Genomic DNA, 18,903 nt, shown 5'->3' on the forward strand with positions numbered 1-18,903 from the left:
GGGATTCGCATTGTTTATTTCCAACGGAAAACTTGGCGCCCACGTTATATCCTCACTCTATTTCTTGATAAATATTAATAACAGTAAAACATATTATTAAAAAATATCATTAATACGTTAAATCCTAATTCTTTTATATATTTTTAATGTAATTAATAATAAAAATATTATTAATTCCTTTTAACTAATAAAATAAGGACATATGTTAAAGTTTTATTTTTTACAATATTTAAAAAAAAGAAAAAAAAAACTTCTGAGCAGTTCTGTCTCCTTCGTAAACTAACCATGGTTAGCTTGCGCCGCTTTAGCCTGGTTAGTATATTTTCCAATACAATACTACATATGACTGACATATATCATCCTCGTTTGAAATAATTTCTCTCTCTCTCTGCTCTCTAACTCGCTCCACCGCGCCGCCTACTCAGACCGTCGTACACACACCGGGCGAGAACGTTGAATCGCCGTTTCATTGGAAAGAGGAACATCTCTCTTCTCTCAGTCTACAAAGTACAAACCAATCCATTCCCCCAAAACCGAAATCCCTAAAAACAATTAAAAAGAAACTCATAGAGGAGAGTTCAGTTCACGATAGCAAGTTTCATTGAATAAACCATGACGGAACCTCAGAATCCTTCACCATTGACACATTCTCCAGCGTTAGAAATCGCACCTCAAACTCAACCACTGCCACCTCCCAAAAAGAAACGAAACCTCCCTGGAATGCCAGGTATATTTATTTAATTTCATTTAAACATACTTTCAATTTATTTATTGTCCATAATTATATAATAAATATATTCCAGTTGCTTTTAAGTTTGTGTGTAACTTCATGAATATTCTTCATTGAATGAATGTTAGTAGTAATTATTTTGGATTTTGCGTTTGTTTGTTTTTTTCAGATCCAGATGCTGAAGTGATTGCTTTGTCACCGAAGACGCTGTTGGCGACGAACCGTTTCGTGTGCGAGATCTGCAACAAAGGCTTCCAGCGCGACCAGAATCTACAGCTTCACCGACGCGGCCACAACTTGCCGTGGAAGCTGCGGCAGCGAGGGAGCAAAGAACCGCAGAAGAAAGCTTACGTGTGTCCCGAACCTTCCTGCGTCCACCACAACCCCGCAAGGGCGCTCGGCGACCTCACCGGCATCAAGAAGCACTTCTGCAGAAAACACGGTGAGAAAAAGTGGCAATGCGAACGCTGCTCTAAGAAATACGCCGTACACTCCGATTGGAAGGCTCATATGAAAACTTGCGGCACCAGAGAGTACCGATGCGACTGCGGCACCTTGTTCTCTAGGTATCCAAATCAAAATGAAAATATTCATTACTTGTCTTTTTTATTTTTCAATGTAATGTCGCTAACAGTAATACGTGTATCTTTCTTAAAGGAGGGATAGTTTCATCACGCACAGAGCATTTTGCGATGTCTTAGCGCAAGAGAGCGCAAGGGCCCAGGACCAAGCCCAAGGTGGTAGCAGCAATAGCTACGTGGTTGTTGTGTCTTCTTCGCCGCCTACGCCTCCACTCACTCCCTCTGCGTCTGTGGTGTCTCCAACTTTGTCCATTCAGAGCTCAGGTAGTTCCATTAATTATTCCGTTTCAAGCTGCGTGATTTTTTCAGATACGTTTTCGTCTTTCGTCAACTTTTCATTAATTAGCAAGATAAGTGCTATATAAATCATCGGTGTTATGATAAGTTATAAGCATGACGCAGGCATGATTTGAATTTGGAGGATGTGTTTTTTGTCACGTACCGATGCAGCTTATATTTTTTTGTTTTCTTCTGCTTGTCGGAAAACTCGACAGGTCCAGCACTAGTTGCTAGTGCCAAATACCAGTAAAGGGTCGGTAGGATGGATTGATCCGCTCTGGCCTGCACTCTGCAGAGGAGATAGGGAAGAGATCTATCTACTAAGATTATTAATTATTTTTTTTAAAAGAATTGAGATTTAAACATCAATTTATATTTGAAAAATTCTTATAATTTTTTATTTATTTGGATGACAAAATAAAATTCTTTTGAAGTATAATAAATACAAGTATGTTCGTTAAAACATGATTTCTTTCATAATTAATATTATTAACTTTAATTTCATTTGAAAAAATTAATGCTACTCACGTTGATGATACACAAAATATGTCAACAAGAAAAAGTTAAATCACTGTTTAACGCTCAAATTCTTAGTAGTCAGGCACTAAAGCTGTATTTATTCGTGTATATTTATATGTATACGGCGTATACCTTTTTGTTCGTTAGGGCAGAGATGTTCTGAACGAGAAACTAGATTTGAAGTTGAAGATGCGAATAACAAGAAAGACCTCTATTATTGCTTTCCTTTTTGCTCCATGCATATTCAATTTCAAGCTTTTTAACTCTCTATTTCAGGTTATAATATAATTGAATAATCATATGAAAAGCTTCCCTTTTTTTTTTTTTTTCTAACTCTGTTTTTGATTGGTGTATGATCTGTTTCGCAACATCTTTTCCTCGTTTTATGTCCTAGACTTTTTACCTTTGTTTACCTTTTTGGTCATTTGGCACTAGAAATTCCGGAAAACCCATCAACGAAGGTGTCACCGACGTCTCCAAACGCATCGTGTTTCGTGACAAGCAGCAGCAGCACCCCCTCCAGTACCACCAGTGTTTTTGCAAGTGTTTTAGCACCGTCGACAACACCAACAACTCCTTCACAATCACCATCAAATTCAACTTGTTCATTCTCCAACCTCATGTCAAACTTGGCTCGTTCGGAAAACTCCAATGCCTTAATGAGAGAACCCACATCCCTCTCCCTCTCCACACCACCCTATCACTCCAACAATGACCCTCTTCATTACACTGCATTACCCCAACCTGCACTATCTGCCACTGCACTACTCCAGAAGGCAGCTCAGATGGGTGCTTCAAATGCATCCCTTCTTCGTGGATTAGGCTTAGCAAGAACATCCTCCTCCTTCGGGAAAGACGAGGGTGTTAACATTAATGCAACCACAACATTACAATGGAATGGCCAAGTGAAGCAAGAGAATCATCCAGTGGTGGATAACCTTGGGCTTGGGCTTCCATGTGGGAGTGGGAGTGTGCCAGATGTGATGATGGGCCCTACTACTCCATTTGTGGGCCAGCCCATGACCCGTGATCTTCTTGGTCTGAGCGTCGGTGGCGGGGCAACAAGCAGGGGTGGTCTCTCTGCTTTACTCACCTCTTTTGGAGGAAACTTTGATTCGCCGAGTGAGGGAGGAGTTCACCGGTAGAAAACTTGGTAATGCTTATTATGTGTTTGTTTTTCAGTTGCCTCCAGTGCTCTGCCCTTAATTAGTTGCATCTGCTCAACAAAGTGGTTCAGTTCAGTCTTTTTGGCCACACCCGGAATTTTTGTGACGGGTAAATCAGCCAACTGATTGCTATGCAGAAAATGATAGGATAAAGTTACATGTAGAATGCGTTAGAATAATCTCTCTTTTGAATATTTATTGTGTATAAAATTAGAATGCCTTTTCACTTTTTCTTTTTCTGTAATAAGTGTGCTCATGCTGTAGATATGGCCAGTTGGCCACTGCCGTTTTATTTTTTATGTTGAATTTCACCGCAACTAAACCTAGTACATACTAGTATATAGTATCTTTTCTTTGGGGAGCGTTTATTTAAATTGGAATACAAAATTAAAATATGGTCCTATTTTATATTTATTTTGGATTTTTAAAATATAATAAAATAAGAAATTAAAAAATAGTTTTACTAAAAACTTAATTAATTATAAGGTCAAGAATGCTGCTTTCATCTTTTAAGTTTAATTATAATTTTATTTATTTATTTTATTTACGTTAGTCTAAAGTTTTTATCCGAATTTTCGTTATCACTGCTGCATTCAACTTAACAGGTGTTATATGTGACGTTTTATTGAATTTGGTTTAATTATTCATTTCATTAGTTTGACGATTCATACGTTCTTTCTTAATTCTTATAGTTTAGGTTTTAATTTTTTTTAGTCTTTATAATTTGTTTTTTTATTTGTATTTTAATTTTTTTTATCTATATATTTTGAAAGTAATTTTTTTAGTACTTATGTTTTGTATTTTAATTTTTTTTAATCTTTATCATTAAAATATGAATAGTATTATTAATTAGAATTAATTACAAAAATATTAAAAAAATAATTCATAATTAATTTATCATAAGATAATTTGTAAAAATAATTTATAATAAAAAAATAATTGATAATTTGTAATTAATTATTTTTATATTTTTTTTAGTAAGAACAAAAAAACAATTAAAATATAAATTATATGGACTAAAAAATACTTTCAACCTATAAGAACTAAAAAATAATTAAAATATAAACTATACAGACTAAAAAACTCCTTTTTAAATTAAAAAATTAAGAGAAAATGAAAATATAAATTATAATAATTAAAAAATCACTTTTAAATTATATAAATTAAAAAATATAAGAATTACCATTTATGATATATTAATATCATCCATCAAGGAGATATAAGGTTGACGTGGTTGAAGAAAGTAGAGAGGAGAAAAAAAAGGTTATGGGTTTAAATTTTTCCAACTAACATTTCTAATAAAATTAATAAATTAATATTTATCTATAAAATAAATTTATCGTCCACCAAGATCTGCATATATAACTATAAGTTGATACTAATACGGATACAATCACTTAATTTAATTCACTGATACAGGCCCCACAACAAAACATTTGGTTTCTTGTTTTGCAGCATCAAAATTTAAATAATTAGAGGATAAAAATCATAGGCCAAAACTATTCTCTATATTTATTGCTCAAGGAGTTGAGCCATTCCTTTGAACCTACCAAGCTGTGTTTCATCAGATGTGTATGGTCCCTCGCATAATCACATTGGCTTAAGGCTAACATGAGAGTGCACAACATCACGTTATAAATTGTTGTTGGGGAGTGGCCATGACGATCTAAATCCAAGCCGGCATCAATTCTAGGTGAGGTATAATGTTTTTTTTCCTGAATCTCTACAATAGAGCACAACCTATATATTTCTTCAGGCTATTTGTCCTGATCCATTGGGCATCATGCACTTTGATAGGATGTGTTGTAGAGAAAGAAATATCAATATGCACACAGAGCAAACTGTTCATTCAAATCATATGTAGATGCATTTGAGTTTGGCCTGGTATATGTTATGTTTTCAGTGTATGTTTGTTTTGCTATGGGTACGCCTTAGAAATTGAAAATGAGAAGGTCTTCCGATCTTTTTCCCTTGCATTAAATTTCAATGAATCAAGCTAGCTAGATCATATGCTATCAAGTGAAAGCTTATTGAATACTTTATTCCTTCCTCATGCATGAAGTTGCTTTGAGTTGCAATTAACTTTAGGGTTGCCTCTATCAGAATTTTCTTCTAATCCAGGGCAATGGAGGCATTTGTCAGTTTTGAGATTTTTTTACACACATACTCCATGTGTATCTTGTGACCTGAAGTGAAGTAAGGGAACTTACATGAGTTAGGAGTGTGTGATTGTATCTCTTATTGGATTGTTGTAGTTTGTTTTTGTGCAGTGAAAGAAAATAACATTTTGTTTTTCCTGATTGATTAGATTCATTTTGCTGGAAGAACATTATCATTATTATTGGAAATATGGTTAAAGTATTGATTTTGAAAATGACTAGTGTTTAGAATTTGATGTGAGGCTTCAATGTAGGGAAATGCCTCTTCTGGCATTGGTGTTTCTGAGCATAGCGTAAACACGTTCCTGGAATTGCAGAGGAAGAAAGTTCATCGCTATGTGATTTTTAAAATTGATGAGAAAAAGAAAGAGGTTATCGTTGAAAAAACTGGAGGCCCTGCTGAGAGCTATGATGATTTCACTGCATCCTTGCCTGAAAATGATTGCCGATACGCTGTCTTTGACTTTGATTTTGTGACATCTGAGAACTGCCAAAAGAGCAAAATCTTTTTTATTGCATGGTTAGTCACTTAGTTTCTTGTACAGCCATAGAAATTGCATATTGTATTAACTCATTGATTTCTGTATACACTGCTTTACATGTGTGAATATAGCATTTTACTATTGCACTTACATATCTTGCTCTCAAGTCTTGAAATACAAATTATTATCATGAATATTATGACTTTGCTCATCATGAGTTAAGACAAAAATCTTACAGTGTATCATGAATATTATGACTTTGCTCATCTAAAGAAGCATATATGGGTACAGTGGAAAGCAGATGAACAATGTAAATTCTGTACAGTGATGTTATTCTCTAGTATATCTACATATGATTCCAATCGTTTACAATTTTAATTTTTTTTTTCTGATGGACAAACATAGTTTTATTAAAATGAGTACAAGGGTACTCAAACCCTCTACAAGGACCAGACCAAATAAATCAAGTGCAGGTCCAAAACTAACAGCATTGTCTTATACGAGTAAAAGGATCAATGCACCAATCAGAATCTATTCATCTGGAAAACCATGATCGAGCCATTTGTGAGATCCCTTAACCTCACCATATCAAAGGCTGAGTTTTGGAAAACAGTCTTATTTTGCAACAACCATATTGACCAAACTACAGCATGCTAGAAAATATGGCAAGCCTTTTTTACTTTCTTGAAGTCAAGGGATGGAATCTGGATCTTCGTAAAGCTGTCAAGTATTTAAGTTTCTCTTTGTTTATTATGATTTGGAAAAAAGAATAAACTTAGTATAAATGGAATGTGTCAAGTCACTGGTTGGCATGAGAGGTTTGTTGTTTTGATGGTTTGTTTTTTGAAGGTAGAAAGAAGGACTTCTAATCTTTTGATTTGGGATCTGAGTGATATTTGGTATGTGCAAGTTTTTTATCAGATGGAATCGAACAAAACTTATTACTGAGGTAGGTACATATTGTTATATTTTCAAATGGAGTAGTGGTACGTTGTAATGGACTTGTTTAGATATTTTCAAGCAAAATTGAACTTCAATTACTCTAATACCTTGTTGAACTGGGGACGTATGTAAGACTATAAATATGTTTTCCCTCTACTAGACTTATCCACTGGTATGCTCCTTCTTGAGCTTTCAGACCCCTTTTTTAGCTAATTAGTTGTTTTCCCCCCTATTTCCAGTAGTTGATTATGTTTTGTTGTCCTCACTAAACGCATGGGATAGTTTTTGATTACCTTTCACTTCACATGAACTCTTGTGTCAAATGTCTGCATATGGTAACCATCTTCTCAGCCATTTCTTAATTTTTGTGCTTATTATCTTTTCGGTGTTTTGATTATTTTATACATTGAGCATGTCGTAAGATAGACAACCTTGAAAGAATTGTTGGGACAGTATCAAAGTATGATTCAGTTACTTTCTACTAAACCAGAGGAAGCTTCTCTTAAATAATTTGGCAAATATGTTATTGCCTTTATTCTGCTTTTCAGTTTATGAATTGATTATTTTACAGGTCTCCTTCAGTGGCCCGCATTCGCCCAAAGATGCTATATGCAACATCCAAGGACAGGTTCAGAAGGGAGCTGCAGGGCATCCATTATGAGATTCAGGCAACAGACCCAACAGAGATGGATCTTGAAGTCCTCAGAGAACGTGCAAACTGAGCAGTCACCTACACAAGAGGGTTGTGTCTAGGTGATGTAGTTACAACAAAAGCAGTGATTATCGAAATAAAATATTGATTTTAATTTAAAACAATATATATTTTTTTAAAAAAGCGAGCCCTGATGCAGCGGTAAAGTTGTGTCTTGATGACTTGTTGGTCATGGGTTCGAATCCGGAAACAGCCTCTTTGCATATACAAGGGTAAGGCTGCGTACAATATCCCTCCCCCGTATCTTCGCATAGCGAAGAGCCTCTGGACAATGGGATACGAAGTTTTTATATATTTTTTTAAGAGCCAAGGAAAATTTTATTCAAATAGACTTAGTTTGGAACACAAGCTAGCGGTGACCAAAACCAAGCCCAAGTTTTTCATCCAATTGGCATGGTGAATTCATTAACTTATGGCCTTATTATCACTTTTCTTATTCTTACACTTTACTTCATAGGAATATTGTTCACAAGGGATTTGTAAGTATACCCACTTAGCGTTTAAAAGAGATATTTCAGTAGGTTAGACTTTGAATATATTTTTTAAAAAAAATCGAAACTAAAACTTTCTAAAATATTCAACGAATGTACGTTAATAAATTCTTATCCAAAATATATGGGAAGACTTAATTTGGAAAAATAATCATCAGCATCAGGAGGACTGGGAGCAAGCACAATATGCAGCAGCTTTTGAGTGGGAAGGTTTCAGGAAATTAAAGCCTTCGTCACTATACCCTCCAACAACACTCTCGCGCGCCGCCGTAGCTAGCCTCGAACAAGCTTCTCGCGCGCCGCCATAGCTAGCCTCGAACAAGCCTCTCGCGCGCCGCCGTAGCTAGCCTCGAACAACACCTCTGAAGACCTTCCTCAGTTACTGAGGTCTCCCTTCCTGAGTTCGCATCATCACTCAGCTCCCACCGTACGCGGCGGTGCACCCGTAGCCTGTCGTGACTCACCACTCTCTCGCGCGACCAAATTAGGTTTGTTGTAAGATTTCTTTTTGGTCCCTCTTTTACGGTTTTACCTATTTTCGCTTTTCATTATTTTTTTCAAATTAGAAAAACAAGCAAACGAAGTACTTTGTGTGATGTTTGTTGAAATTATGAAAATTGGATGTTCGTGATGCTGATTATTTTATATTCGAACTGTTTTGGAGTGAAAATAACACAAACTATTTTGTGTTTTTTTAGGCAAGTAGGAGAAATGAAGTGATGCAGAGGTAAATACTGTTGGCTAGTGCTAATTCCATGGGAACTGTTTTTCTGCTGAAGATAAACCTTTACAATGAAATAGTAAGTTGGTATTTCACTCCCCTGAATATTTCATTGATCAATCTTGGTCTTGCTGATACAGTGTTTGTATGTTGTTAGTGTTTTGATTATTGCTTTGGTACTCTTCAAGTGTGCCTAAGCAAACACTTCTGAAAGAACATTTAAAAACATTGTCACAGTAAACAAAGTTCAGTTCTGATCGTTGACGATTCTTAACCCTGTATGCTGATGAAACATACATGATTAACAATTTGCCATAGGTAAATTGTAGAAGCTGTTTAAAGTTTTCTTTTTAGGAAATAAAATTAAGATGTAAAAGTCCTCAATCCTATATTGACTATAGGCCATATTCTTAGACTTGTTATGGTGCTCAATAAGGGTATTTTAGAGGGGTTCGTATGTTGGGACGTTACAAGGGTATTTTATGGTGCTCTCAACAAATAATTTTTTATCTGCTGAAGAGCTTCTTGTTTTCTCAGGATTTCTAATTTTAGGTTTCACCTTTCATTTTCTCGGAATATTATTACTACTCATTGATCTCAGGTTTCTTGTATTATCAAAATATTGAACCTAAAGCATGTCATTTAAAAAACAACTTAAATACAACTGCATGTTCTAAACCAGCAAACAAAACAAATCAACATGCATAATCATAGCCTTAAAAAGCCAAAGAAAAGTAGAGCCTTACTTTGAATAATATAGCACGATGCCGACAGAGGCCAACAGATACACTGCCTATGGGAATAACAACTGATCCTAAGCAATCTTTCAAAGATTACTGCAATCCCTCCAGATGGAAAAAAAGTGATCTTCCCCAACAGAAGCTGAACCACTTGTTATAGCAATAAAACACAGTTAGACTAATATGACCAGACAAAAAGTTGAATAGGTCAAGCCATGAATGCCAAGGAGGCTCACCCATTAAAAGGACAACACCATTTAATAAACCTATACTTGTCACATTTTAGGGATCATATAAATAATTATATGAAAGAGGTAGCTAGTAACACATTTTTCCTTAGTTCCTCTGATGGGGATACAGTGAAAATCCAAATTAGCGGCTTCAAGATTCTTCCAGTTATGAGTCTGGACTGTCTTTTCTAAAGATTTTAGGAAGCCTGGGAATCAATTCATTTGATTTAAGTAGTTTATGCATGGAAACGTGTTAAAGAATGATAACTGAATCATTTCTTTATCTACTAGTGTATGAGCATGTGAAATAACAAACGAGGTCACTGCTTGAGGGTATTGAAATTGAAGACACTAGATAAAGAAAGAAAACAGAAAAAAAACGGTGAGAATTGAGATGGGAACGAGATCACAATCAACAAAAGAGAAAAAATAAAAATAAAAATGTCCATGTTGGCTTGATTGTAATCTATGATTTTCAAATGTGGCAGGGGTTAGTGAAACATGTCCCAGTCGCACGAAGCTCTGATTCTCATCCAAAAAATGGTGAAAGTGCCTCCAACAAAAGCACTCTTGTTGTTCAACACCGCAACCTATCAAGGCCTTCAGCACACTTCCCACTCTATCTCCTTCATCCTAAATCATCTCCTTTCCTCTGGCATGCTACCCCAAGCCCAATCTCTGATCCTGCGTCTAATCTCTGGTCGAATCCCCTCCTCCTTAATGCTTCAACTAACACAAGCCCATTTCACCCCTTGTTTAACCTACACTCCTCTCTATGACACAATTGTCAATGCCTATGTTCATTCTCATTCAACCGACCAAGCCCTCACTTTTCTACACCACATGATTCACGAGGGCCATGTTCCTTTATCAAACACCTTCAATAATCTTATGTGCTTACTCATTAGGTCTAATTATTTCGATAAAGCTTGGTGGATATTCAATGAATTGAAGAGTAAAGTTGTTCTGGATGCCTACAGTTTTGGGATTATGATCAAGGGTTGTTGTGAAGCTGGTTACTTTGTGAAAGGCTTTCGGCTTTTGGCCATGTTGGAAGAGTTTGGTTTGTCTCCGAATGTTGTTATATACACTACTTTGATTGATGGGTGTTGCAAGTATGGAAATGTTATGCTGGCAAAGAATTTGTTTTGCAAGATGGATAGGTTGGGTTTGGTTCCCAACCCGCATACTTATAGTGTGTTAATGAATGGGTTTTTCAAGCAAGGACTTCAAAGGGAAGGGTTTCAGATGTATGAAAATATGAAGCGAAGTGGAATTGTTCCTAATGCTTATGCTTACAATTGTCTAATTAGTGAATATTGTAACGGTGGGATGGTGGATAAAGCTTTTAAGGTGTTCGCTGAAATGCATGAGAAAGGTATTGCATGTGGGGTTATGACTTATAACATTTAAATAGGCGGGCTGTGTCGAGGGAAGAAGTTTGGGGAAGCAGTGAAGTTGGTTCATAAAGTCAACAAAGTTGGCCTTAGTCCTAACATAGTTACGTACAACATACTGATCAATGGGTTTTGCGATGTTGGAAAAATGGACACTGCTGTTAGATTATTCAATCAGTTGAAGTCAAGTGGACTATCGCCAACGTTAGTGACTTATAATACTTTGATTGCAGGGTATTCTAAGGTTGAGAATTTAGCAGGAGCTCTTGACTTGGTCAAGGAAATGGAAGAGAGATGCATTGCTCCTTCCAAAGTGACATATACGATTCTAATTGATGCCTTTGCGAGACTAAATTATACGGAGAAAGCTTGCGAGATGCATTCTTTAATGGAGAAGTCTGGTTTGGTTCCAGATGTTTACACATACAGTGTCCTAATTCATGGGTTATGTGTGCATGGTAACATGAAAGAAGCGTCAAAACTCTTCAAATCATTGGGTGAGATGCACCTCCAACCAAACAGTGTCATATATAATACCATGATTCATGGTTACTGCAAAGAAGGAAGCTCTTATAGGGCTCTTAGGCTGCTCAATGAAATGGTTCACAGTGGAATGGTTCCAAATGTGGCCAGTTTTTGTTCAACCATAGGGCTTCTTTGCCGAGATGAAAAGTGGAAGGAAGCTGAACTTCTCTTGGGACAGATGATAAATTCAGGACTAAAGCCATCAGTTTCTTTGTACAAAATGGTTCACAAAGTCAAGGGTGATGTTTAGAATATTGAACTCGGAATTAAAATATTTTGTTTCTCTTGATTCAATTTCTTATCAATAGAACATTATAATCTTTAGTCAAGCTTGTTCAAAAAATTATCCTGATTTTTTGTCTGAGGTTAATCTATATCCTAAATGCATAATAATTGATGCATTCTAGATAAATTTTTTTTTTGGTCAACATTCTAGACACAAATGAATGATTGATTAGAATGAACAGTTTGCTCTGTGTGCATATTGATATTTCTTTCTCTACAACACATCCTATCAAAGTGCATGATGCCCAATGGATTAGGACAAATAGCCTGAAGAAATATATACTTTGTCAGCTGAAAAATAAAGTACTTATGATTACTTAGTTGGTTGGGGAAATTATTAAGTAGAATGAGATTATAGTTTATTAATTTTTATGACACATGTTATTTATTTTGTTGACAAAGAATAGTAGAAAAAAGAAAGTGAAAGAAAAAAAATTTAAAACGAAAAGATTTTTTATTGCATTTTTTTGGGTATAACCGAAGAAAAATATAAACTTTCTCAGCTCTTGTTTGATTGAGTGGAAAATGAGAAGAAAAGAAAATTATATTTTTAATAAAATTAATTTAACATTTTTTTATTACACTATAACTTATTTATAATTTTTTTTTTCAAATTATAAACTCTCAACCTAATTATTATTTTTTAACCCGAAACCAAATAAAAAGATATTCTATGGCGTAAAAAATAATTTGTTATTGTTTTCTATTTTTTTGGTCAAAAGTTACCGTTCAACTTCAAAGAGGTGATAAAGTTGAGCGCATGGAAATTTTTTTGACATGCTTTCATTGCATTGCATCCAGAGATATTGGGTTTTCATGGTATGAAACCAAAAGAAATGCGTTCTTGAAGCCTCTGTTGTTATTGGGCGGCATCAGTTGGAGGACAATCTTTTGGTCATAGATATGGCTTCCTCAAAATTAAGCTTCAGCTTGTTAGGGGTAAGAAACCCAGTGCTGGCTTCGAGGGCAGCGGCCTCCAGAATGAAGACAAAGAAGGGAAAACACAAAGGTAAGAAGGGAATATTATTTTCTCATATCCTGCTTGATTATTTACATAGCTATATATAGAGGACTTCCTCTTAACAGATTTGTATGATTTCTATTCAAAAGGAATCTAATAACGGATTTGATATGCATGACTGCCTATGAGGGAGCAACCACTACAAGCAGGATTCTGGACTGATTTTGCTAATTCGATCTTCCCATTCTGCCCCTTATACGTAATCAGCCAGGTATGCCGTCTTCACTACTCTTCTCTTGGTCCCTTCTCCTCTCTGCACCATTGATGCTGGTGGTTCCTGTATTTTTGGCATTCTAAGCTTGTTCGTAACACAGCTCCTCGCTTTTGCTCCGCAACGCAACATGTTCCCATGTTTGAGTCTTTTATTAGACCTTGAGATTACCACCGTTCAATAATGCTCCTTCTATCTATCTTTCGTCCCGTACATCTCGTGTACAATAAATCAAGCCTCGTGTAGTACTGTGACTTCAAATTTCAATGATACTTATAATTTGTACTGTACACCAATTCATGTTTATTCTGCCATTGTATTTTCCAGGACTAGTAGAATAAATATATTGAATGAAACCGAATCACTTGTAATTTTGTATCCAGACTCAGCTAAATAATGCTCTTGGATATGAAAATTAGTTGCAAACCCGACAAGAAGGTAGATTAAATTACCTTGTCTGTGATACACAGGGGGGCAACTGATGCCCCCAATAATGCATGAAAATTATATTTTTTTTCTTCCTATAAAGTTGTTTAGAAGTAGAGGTTGATGCTTTAACTAAAAAATAAAAAAGATTGATGAGCCTAAAAAGACTATCACATAAATAGTTTTATTAGATACGTACTGTCCCATTTGTATCATAGACAAGGTAATTTAATCTACTTTCTTGTTGGGTTTGCAACTAGTTTTCATATTCGAGCATTATTTAGTTGAGTCTGGATGCAAAATTACAAGTGATTCGGTTCCGTTCAATATGTTTATTTTACTAGTCCTGGAAAATACAATGGCAGAATAAACATGAATTGGTGTACAGTACAAATTATAAGTATTGAAATTTGAAGTCACAGTACTACAGGAGGCTTGATTTATTGTACACGAGATGTACAGGGGCGAAAGATAGATAGAAGGAGCACTATTGAACAGTGGTAATCTCAGGGTCTAATAAAAGACTCAAACATGGGAACATGTTGCGTTGCGGAGCAAAAGCGAGGAGCTAAAGCTTAATTTTGAGGAAGCCATATCTATGACCAAAAGATTGTCCTCCAACTGATGCCCCCCAATAACAACAGAGGCTTCAAGTTGAATCGAATGCATTTCTTTTGGTTTCATCCCTCCATCAACAAATGCAAGACACGCCACATTTTTACTTGTCATAACCGTCATCGAATTGGCTCCATATATAGTCCACTGTGCTCCCCCGGGTAGCACTAGATCAATACTTGGCACAGCTAGGCCGGTGATAGAATTCCTAATGGTGCTTGTATCGAAGCATGCATCAAACGGTGGCACTGGTGCCACTCTCTTCATTCTTCTTCCTTCAGCCTTGTTGATGAACTCTTGAACAAAGGGTTTGTAGAGTGAACTATGTAATTCAGTCCACGGAGTCATGGTACTAATTTTGGTACCCCCATTTCCCTTCTTGTCAATGGACAACAGAGAAGAGTTTAAGTTAAGAACATGACCATCGATCTTAATTGCTTTCACATCGATGAAGTATTCGATAGAAGGAGCACCGTATATAGACACTGCACCGGTGGCAACGGGGTTGACAACAAGTGGGGTGGTTTGGAGAAACTTGGACTCAACCTGAGGGTGGCCACCACCAGCTCCAATGAAGATGTTACCAAATCCTTTCAAGTTATTTGAAGAAGGGAAGCAGAGAGAAAACTTGGGAATAAGCTTATTTGACAAAACTAGTTGTGATGGCAATGCAAGTTCTGAGTGTGAAAAGCCTATGATCCCTTTAGAGGTTCTGGGTAAACCTTGTAAAGCATTGCCAGAGAGGCCATCATCCAAGTCAACGCAGCCAGCAAGAAAGCCAGGGATGTATGTATGAGACAAGAATATGGTATCCTCGACCATTGTATAGCTGGAACTGAATTGAGCCAATGGGTTGCTTACTGTGATAGTACAGTCGCTGATTGCGCAGCCTGGTTTATAAGGGCCAATGCAGCCAGTGGAAACGCATGCAGCACCCTCGGGGCATTTCTTTGACTTACAAACGATCTTACGTTTGGATGATGAATTGTAGCGTCTGTTGCTGCAGTCATGCCAGAGGTTTTCTCCGCCAAGATCAATCACTAGATTTGTGCTGTGTTGGGGAGTTCCAATGCCAATTGTGGTGTAGAACATGTTGGTTGCTGCGTCTATCTTAATGGGCAGGAAGAAGATTTTTTTTGGTTTGGAAGTTGATTCATCTGGTAATGGTAAAGAGGAAACTGAGAAGAGGGATATTGAAAGCAGGATGAAGTGGATGGTGGCAGCAGAACAAGATGACGAAGCCATTGTGAGCATAAGCTAGAGGATTGCTCTACGCAGTTCAGCGTGTGAAGTTTCAATTTTATAGCATATCACTTGCAATGTGTAGATATTAATCTTAATGACCATATTTATGACTCTTGGACCACACTTTTTCGTCAAAAAAGGGGGCTCCTCGATCTGTGTGGCTGGATGAATAGCATTTTTTCAAATAAAATTGACTAGTTCTATGTTTTTTCAGATATTTTCTAATTGAAGACTGTTTTTATGAGTGTTTATTCTCCCGGTTAAATTAAGGTAATGATGCTTTTAGCCTTATAACATTCTAAGATTTGTACATTCAACAATTATATGAGATACGTTAAACCACTTTTTTTATGGGATAATCAATTTATACATCTACTTAAACATAAGGATAAAGAAGTCAGTGTCTTGTTTGGCGTCAATTTAGTATTTTCTTTCATGGAAGAGACTGCTCTAACATAAGGATAACGAAGAGCGAACTCCATTTGTATTGGATGAAAAATTGAGTCAAACAGAAGCAATATCCATCGTCCAGTCCATGTACATCATTCGTTTGTTTGCCTGCCAACTATGCGACTCTGAAAAATATCCACCAAGATCAGCTTGTACGTACACATTATTTTGAATAGAAATCAAAATCAAATGGCAACACTTCCATCACACTCGAGCCTAATATCATCCATCAAGGAGATATAAGGTTGGCCCTGGTTGAAGAAAGTTGAGAGGAGAAAGGAGGAAAAAAAGGTTATGGGTTTAAATCTTTCCAGTTAACATTTCTAATAAAATTAATAAATTAATATTTGTCTATAAAATAAATTTATCATCCACCAAGATCTGCATATACAACTATAAGTTGGTACTAATACGGATACAATCACTTAATTTAATTTACTGATACAGGCCCCACAACAAAACATTTGGTTTCTTGTTTTGCAGCATCAAAATTTAAATAATTAGAGGATAAAAATCATAGGCCAAAAAAATATATGCTAGAGGTCGTACTAGTTGGATCATGTCCCCCCCTCTGCTACGCGTGGTAAAGGTCCCGATAAGAAATTAAAATATATTTATTGCTCAACGAGTTCAGCCATTCCTTTCAACCTACCAAGCTGTGTTTCATCAAATGTGTATGGTCCCTCGCATAATCACATTGGCTTAAGACTAACATGATATAAAAGAGAGTGGACAGAGATCATAGTAGAACAACTAAAGGGTATCATCAGTCAACATCATTCCCTGAGGCCTCATATATCCTAACTACATCACCTAAACACAATTTGAAAATCACGTCATTACAAGATCCCTCTTAACAGCTTCGATAATCTAACGAGTTTAGTTGAAGAATGACACTTAACCTAAATTACCTGTCTTTAATATTTATATAACTAAATTCAAAAACTAAAGGTAACAAGCCAATTGATCTAAATAAAATAAACAAAAAAAGGGAATTGCAAGAGATTATGAATTAAATTAAACAACAACAACGAAAAATTACACTCATTTCCTTTGAAATAAATTCAAATGACATTCACACTTCTAATTTTTAAACAAACATTCACCTTCATTTGTTTAATTTAGGGACAAAAATTCAATTATGTTGTTTGATTAAGTGACACTTTCTGCACAACTTTCACATTTTTGCATGCCACAAGAAGGTAAAAATGTATATGTTACAGAGACACAAAATCACAAGACTATATTATTCCGAATTAAAAAACTATATCACACGTTCCCGTATTTTATTTATTTTGTTATGTGTAATGTGTTATGGGGAAGTGGATATTTTGTTTTTCATTTTTTATCATGATATTTTTCAATCGTTGGCAAGTTTAGTGTTGCCTAAAGTGTAAAATGTTGTAATGTTGGTGCTCACCAAACTAGGAATATAGCATATAGTTCAGCATCCTGATTGCTCCATTTCTTCCTTGAAGTTTATCAAAATACAATGTGGGTCGGGACAAAGTTCGTGTTTTACTTGTATTTAAATGAAATAGTGTCTACCGGTTAAAGTAAATATGGGATGGAAGTTTAATGTTAAATTATAATAAAAATCTAACATTTCAAAGAACAGTTATTTAATATGAAATATATCTAGTTGTATAAATCATAATAGAATGTGTGATTAAAATAACAAATTAAAAGAATAAAAGGCATTTAAAACTATAATAAATAATTTAACGTTTTATATTTTTTCAAGTGATGAAATATATTTTTGTCAAATTTCATATTAAGTTATTTTATTTAAATAGTCCAAACGATAAAAACTAATTATATTATTTCATTCTCCTTTCCTTAATTTTTACTTGATCAAAACATGGCTTAGAAGAAAAGAATAGAAATAATATACTGATTAAATATTGAAAATAACGTTTTTTTTAATGAAAAACCGTTATTAACACACTTCATCGTAGCTTTTAATATAATTTCACAATAATGTTTTTGATAAACTTTTTATAGCATTTTAATTAATATTGGAAAAAAAAAGAAACCTTGAAAACAAGTCTGAACTGATCGAATAGATTTCATTTCTTATTCGAATTTGCATTTGCATGGTTGGCATCATTAAATGCTTGGAAATGGATAAGATGGCGGTGGCGGGAGTCAATTTTGCAGCGGGTCTGTTGGACCTGGCCGTGGACGGGTCCTGCTTCTGCATTTGTACGGACCAAAATAATGCAATGCAACTTTCAAACTTGTCTCCGACAATTTTGAAGATGAGGCAAGTTCGAACGAATGAACAATGCAAAATATACGATGAGCTGAATTTTTTGACCCATTTTTGAAACCCAATTAACCTGTCATGAACCACATTATGCTGGGTCGGTAGCAAGATGAGTTAAGTTGTTAGACTACTGATATTTTAGGATATAAGTTTAATTTTTCAACCCGTTTTCAAAAGCAAATCAACCTGTCATATATGAACCACATAATGTTGTGTCGCTAGCAAGATGAGTTAACGCATTAGGTTTTTTCTTTTTATCGGCAAAAAAGTACTCAGAAAAACATATACAAGATCTTAGTACCTTTCCCACCTACACACATCATATGAACTAAAAGCTTTTTTCTTTGCTTTGATTTTTACACTCTTTTTTTTTTTTTTTGCTTTGATATGAACTAAAAGCTTGCCAACGAGGATTCCAGCGTCCGAATATGTGCAACTAGCTGCAGCGCATATAAAAAGATACTAGACCAACATGGCAAAAACAAAAACCCAAAAAACCATGGATTGGATCATATCAGATCGGGTTTGAACAAATTATGAAACAAAGCCGATTAAAATGGTTTTAGGCCCATTCGAGATTTTCCAATTTTAGGTATCAATTTTACCTGATACAACATGATCAATTGAGGCTGGATTATTGGGTTTATTGTTATTTTTTTAAAAAAATAATTATCATTCTAAAAATTAAAATTTCTCTATAAATCATA

At 35.4% G+C, this 18,903-nt stretch overlaps 5 protein-coding genes across 8 annotated transcripts; 4 read left to right on the top strand and 1 right to left on the bottom strand.

Moving 5' to 3' along the window:
• The first annotated feature begins 345 nt into the window (after positions 1 to 345).
• LOC114414664 (zinc finger protein GAI-ASSOCIATED FACTOR 1-like) lies at positions 346 to 3,642 on the top strand. Its single transcript, XM_028379010.1, has 4 exons — positions 346 to 727; positions 900 to 1,296; positions 1,388 to 1,575; positions 2,545 to 3,642. Exons 1-4 carry the CDS (start codon positions 613 to 615, stop codon positions 3,252 to 3,254), a joined length of 1,410 nt encoding a protein of 469 aa, XP_028234811.1. The 5' UTR covers positions 346 to 612; the 3' UTR covers positions 3,255 to 3,642.
• A 1,758-nt stretch (positions 3,643 to 5,400) lies between these two features.
• LOC114414104 (actin-depolymerizing factor-like) lies at positions 5,401 to 7,636 on the top strand. Its single transcript, XM_028378456.1, has 3 exons — positions 5,401 to 5,412; positions 5,689 to 5,954; positions 7,430 to 7,636. The coding sequence occupies exons 1-3, from the start codon at positions 5,401 to 5,403 to the stop codon at positions 7,578 to 7,580; spliced, it is 429 nt and encodes a 142-aa protein (XP_028234257.1). The 3' UTR covers positions 7,581 to 7,636.
• Positions 7,637 to 7,887: 251 nt separating this feature from the next.
• LOC114414667 (pentatricopeptide repeat-containing protein At4g11690-like) lies at positions 7,888 to 14,622 on the top strand. 4 transcript variants are annotated; one of them, XR_003667247.1, is made up of 6 exons: positions 7,888 to 8,549; positions 8,760 to 8,861; positions 10,241 to 11,913; positions 12,761 to 12,968; positions 13,070 to 13,191; positions 14,262 to 14,622. XR_003667247.1 is itself a non-coding variant. In XM_028379012.1 (3 exons), the coding sequence occupies exon 3, from the start codon at positions 10,254 to 10,256 to the stop codon at positions 11,163 to 11,165; it is 912 nt and encodes a 303-aa protein (XP_028234813.1). In that variant the 5' UTR covers positions 7,888 to 8,549; positions 8,760 to 8,861; positions 10,241 to 10,253; the 3' UTR covers positions 11,166 to 11,968. The 4 variants fall into 4 exon arrangements, 1 of the variants encoding a protein (XP_028234813.1); XR_003667248.1 differs by having other exon boundaries at positions 7,888 to 8,556; positions 13,070 to 14,622; XR_003667246.1 differs by having other exon boundaries at positions 13,070 to 14,622.
• LOC114414107 (pentatricopeptide repeat-containing protein At4g11690-like) lies at positions 11,298 to 11,924 on the top strand. The gene has a single exon (XM_028378459.1). It carries the CDS (start codon positions 11,298 to 11,300, stop codon positions 11,922 to 11,924), a length of 627 nt encoding a protein of 208 aa, XP_028234260.1.
• On the bottom strand, positions 12,970 to 15,774 carry LOC114414665 (basic 7S globulin 2-like). The gene has a single exon (XM_028379011.1). It carries the CDS (start codon positions 15,484 to 15,486, stop codon positions 14,143 to 14,145), a length of 1,344 nt encoding a protein of 447 aa, XP_028234812.1. The 5' UTR covers positions 15,487 to 15,774; the 3' UTR covers positions 12,970 to 14,142.
• Positions 15,775 to 18,903: the final 3,129 nt, after the last annotated feature.

Source organism: Glycine soja, chromosome 6, assembly GCF_004193775.1.
Source record: "Glycine soja cultivar W05 chromosome 6, ASM419377v2, whole genome shotgun sequence".
Taxonomy (NCBI): domain Eukaryota; kingdom Viridiplantae; phylum Streptophyta; class Magnoliopsida; order Fabales; family Fabaceae; genus Glycine; species Glycine soja.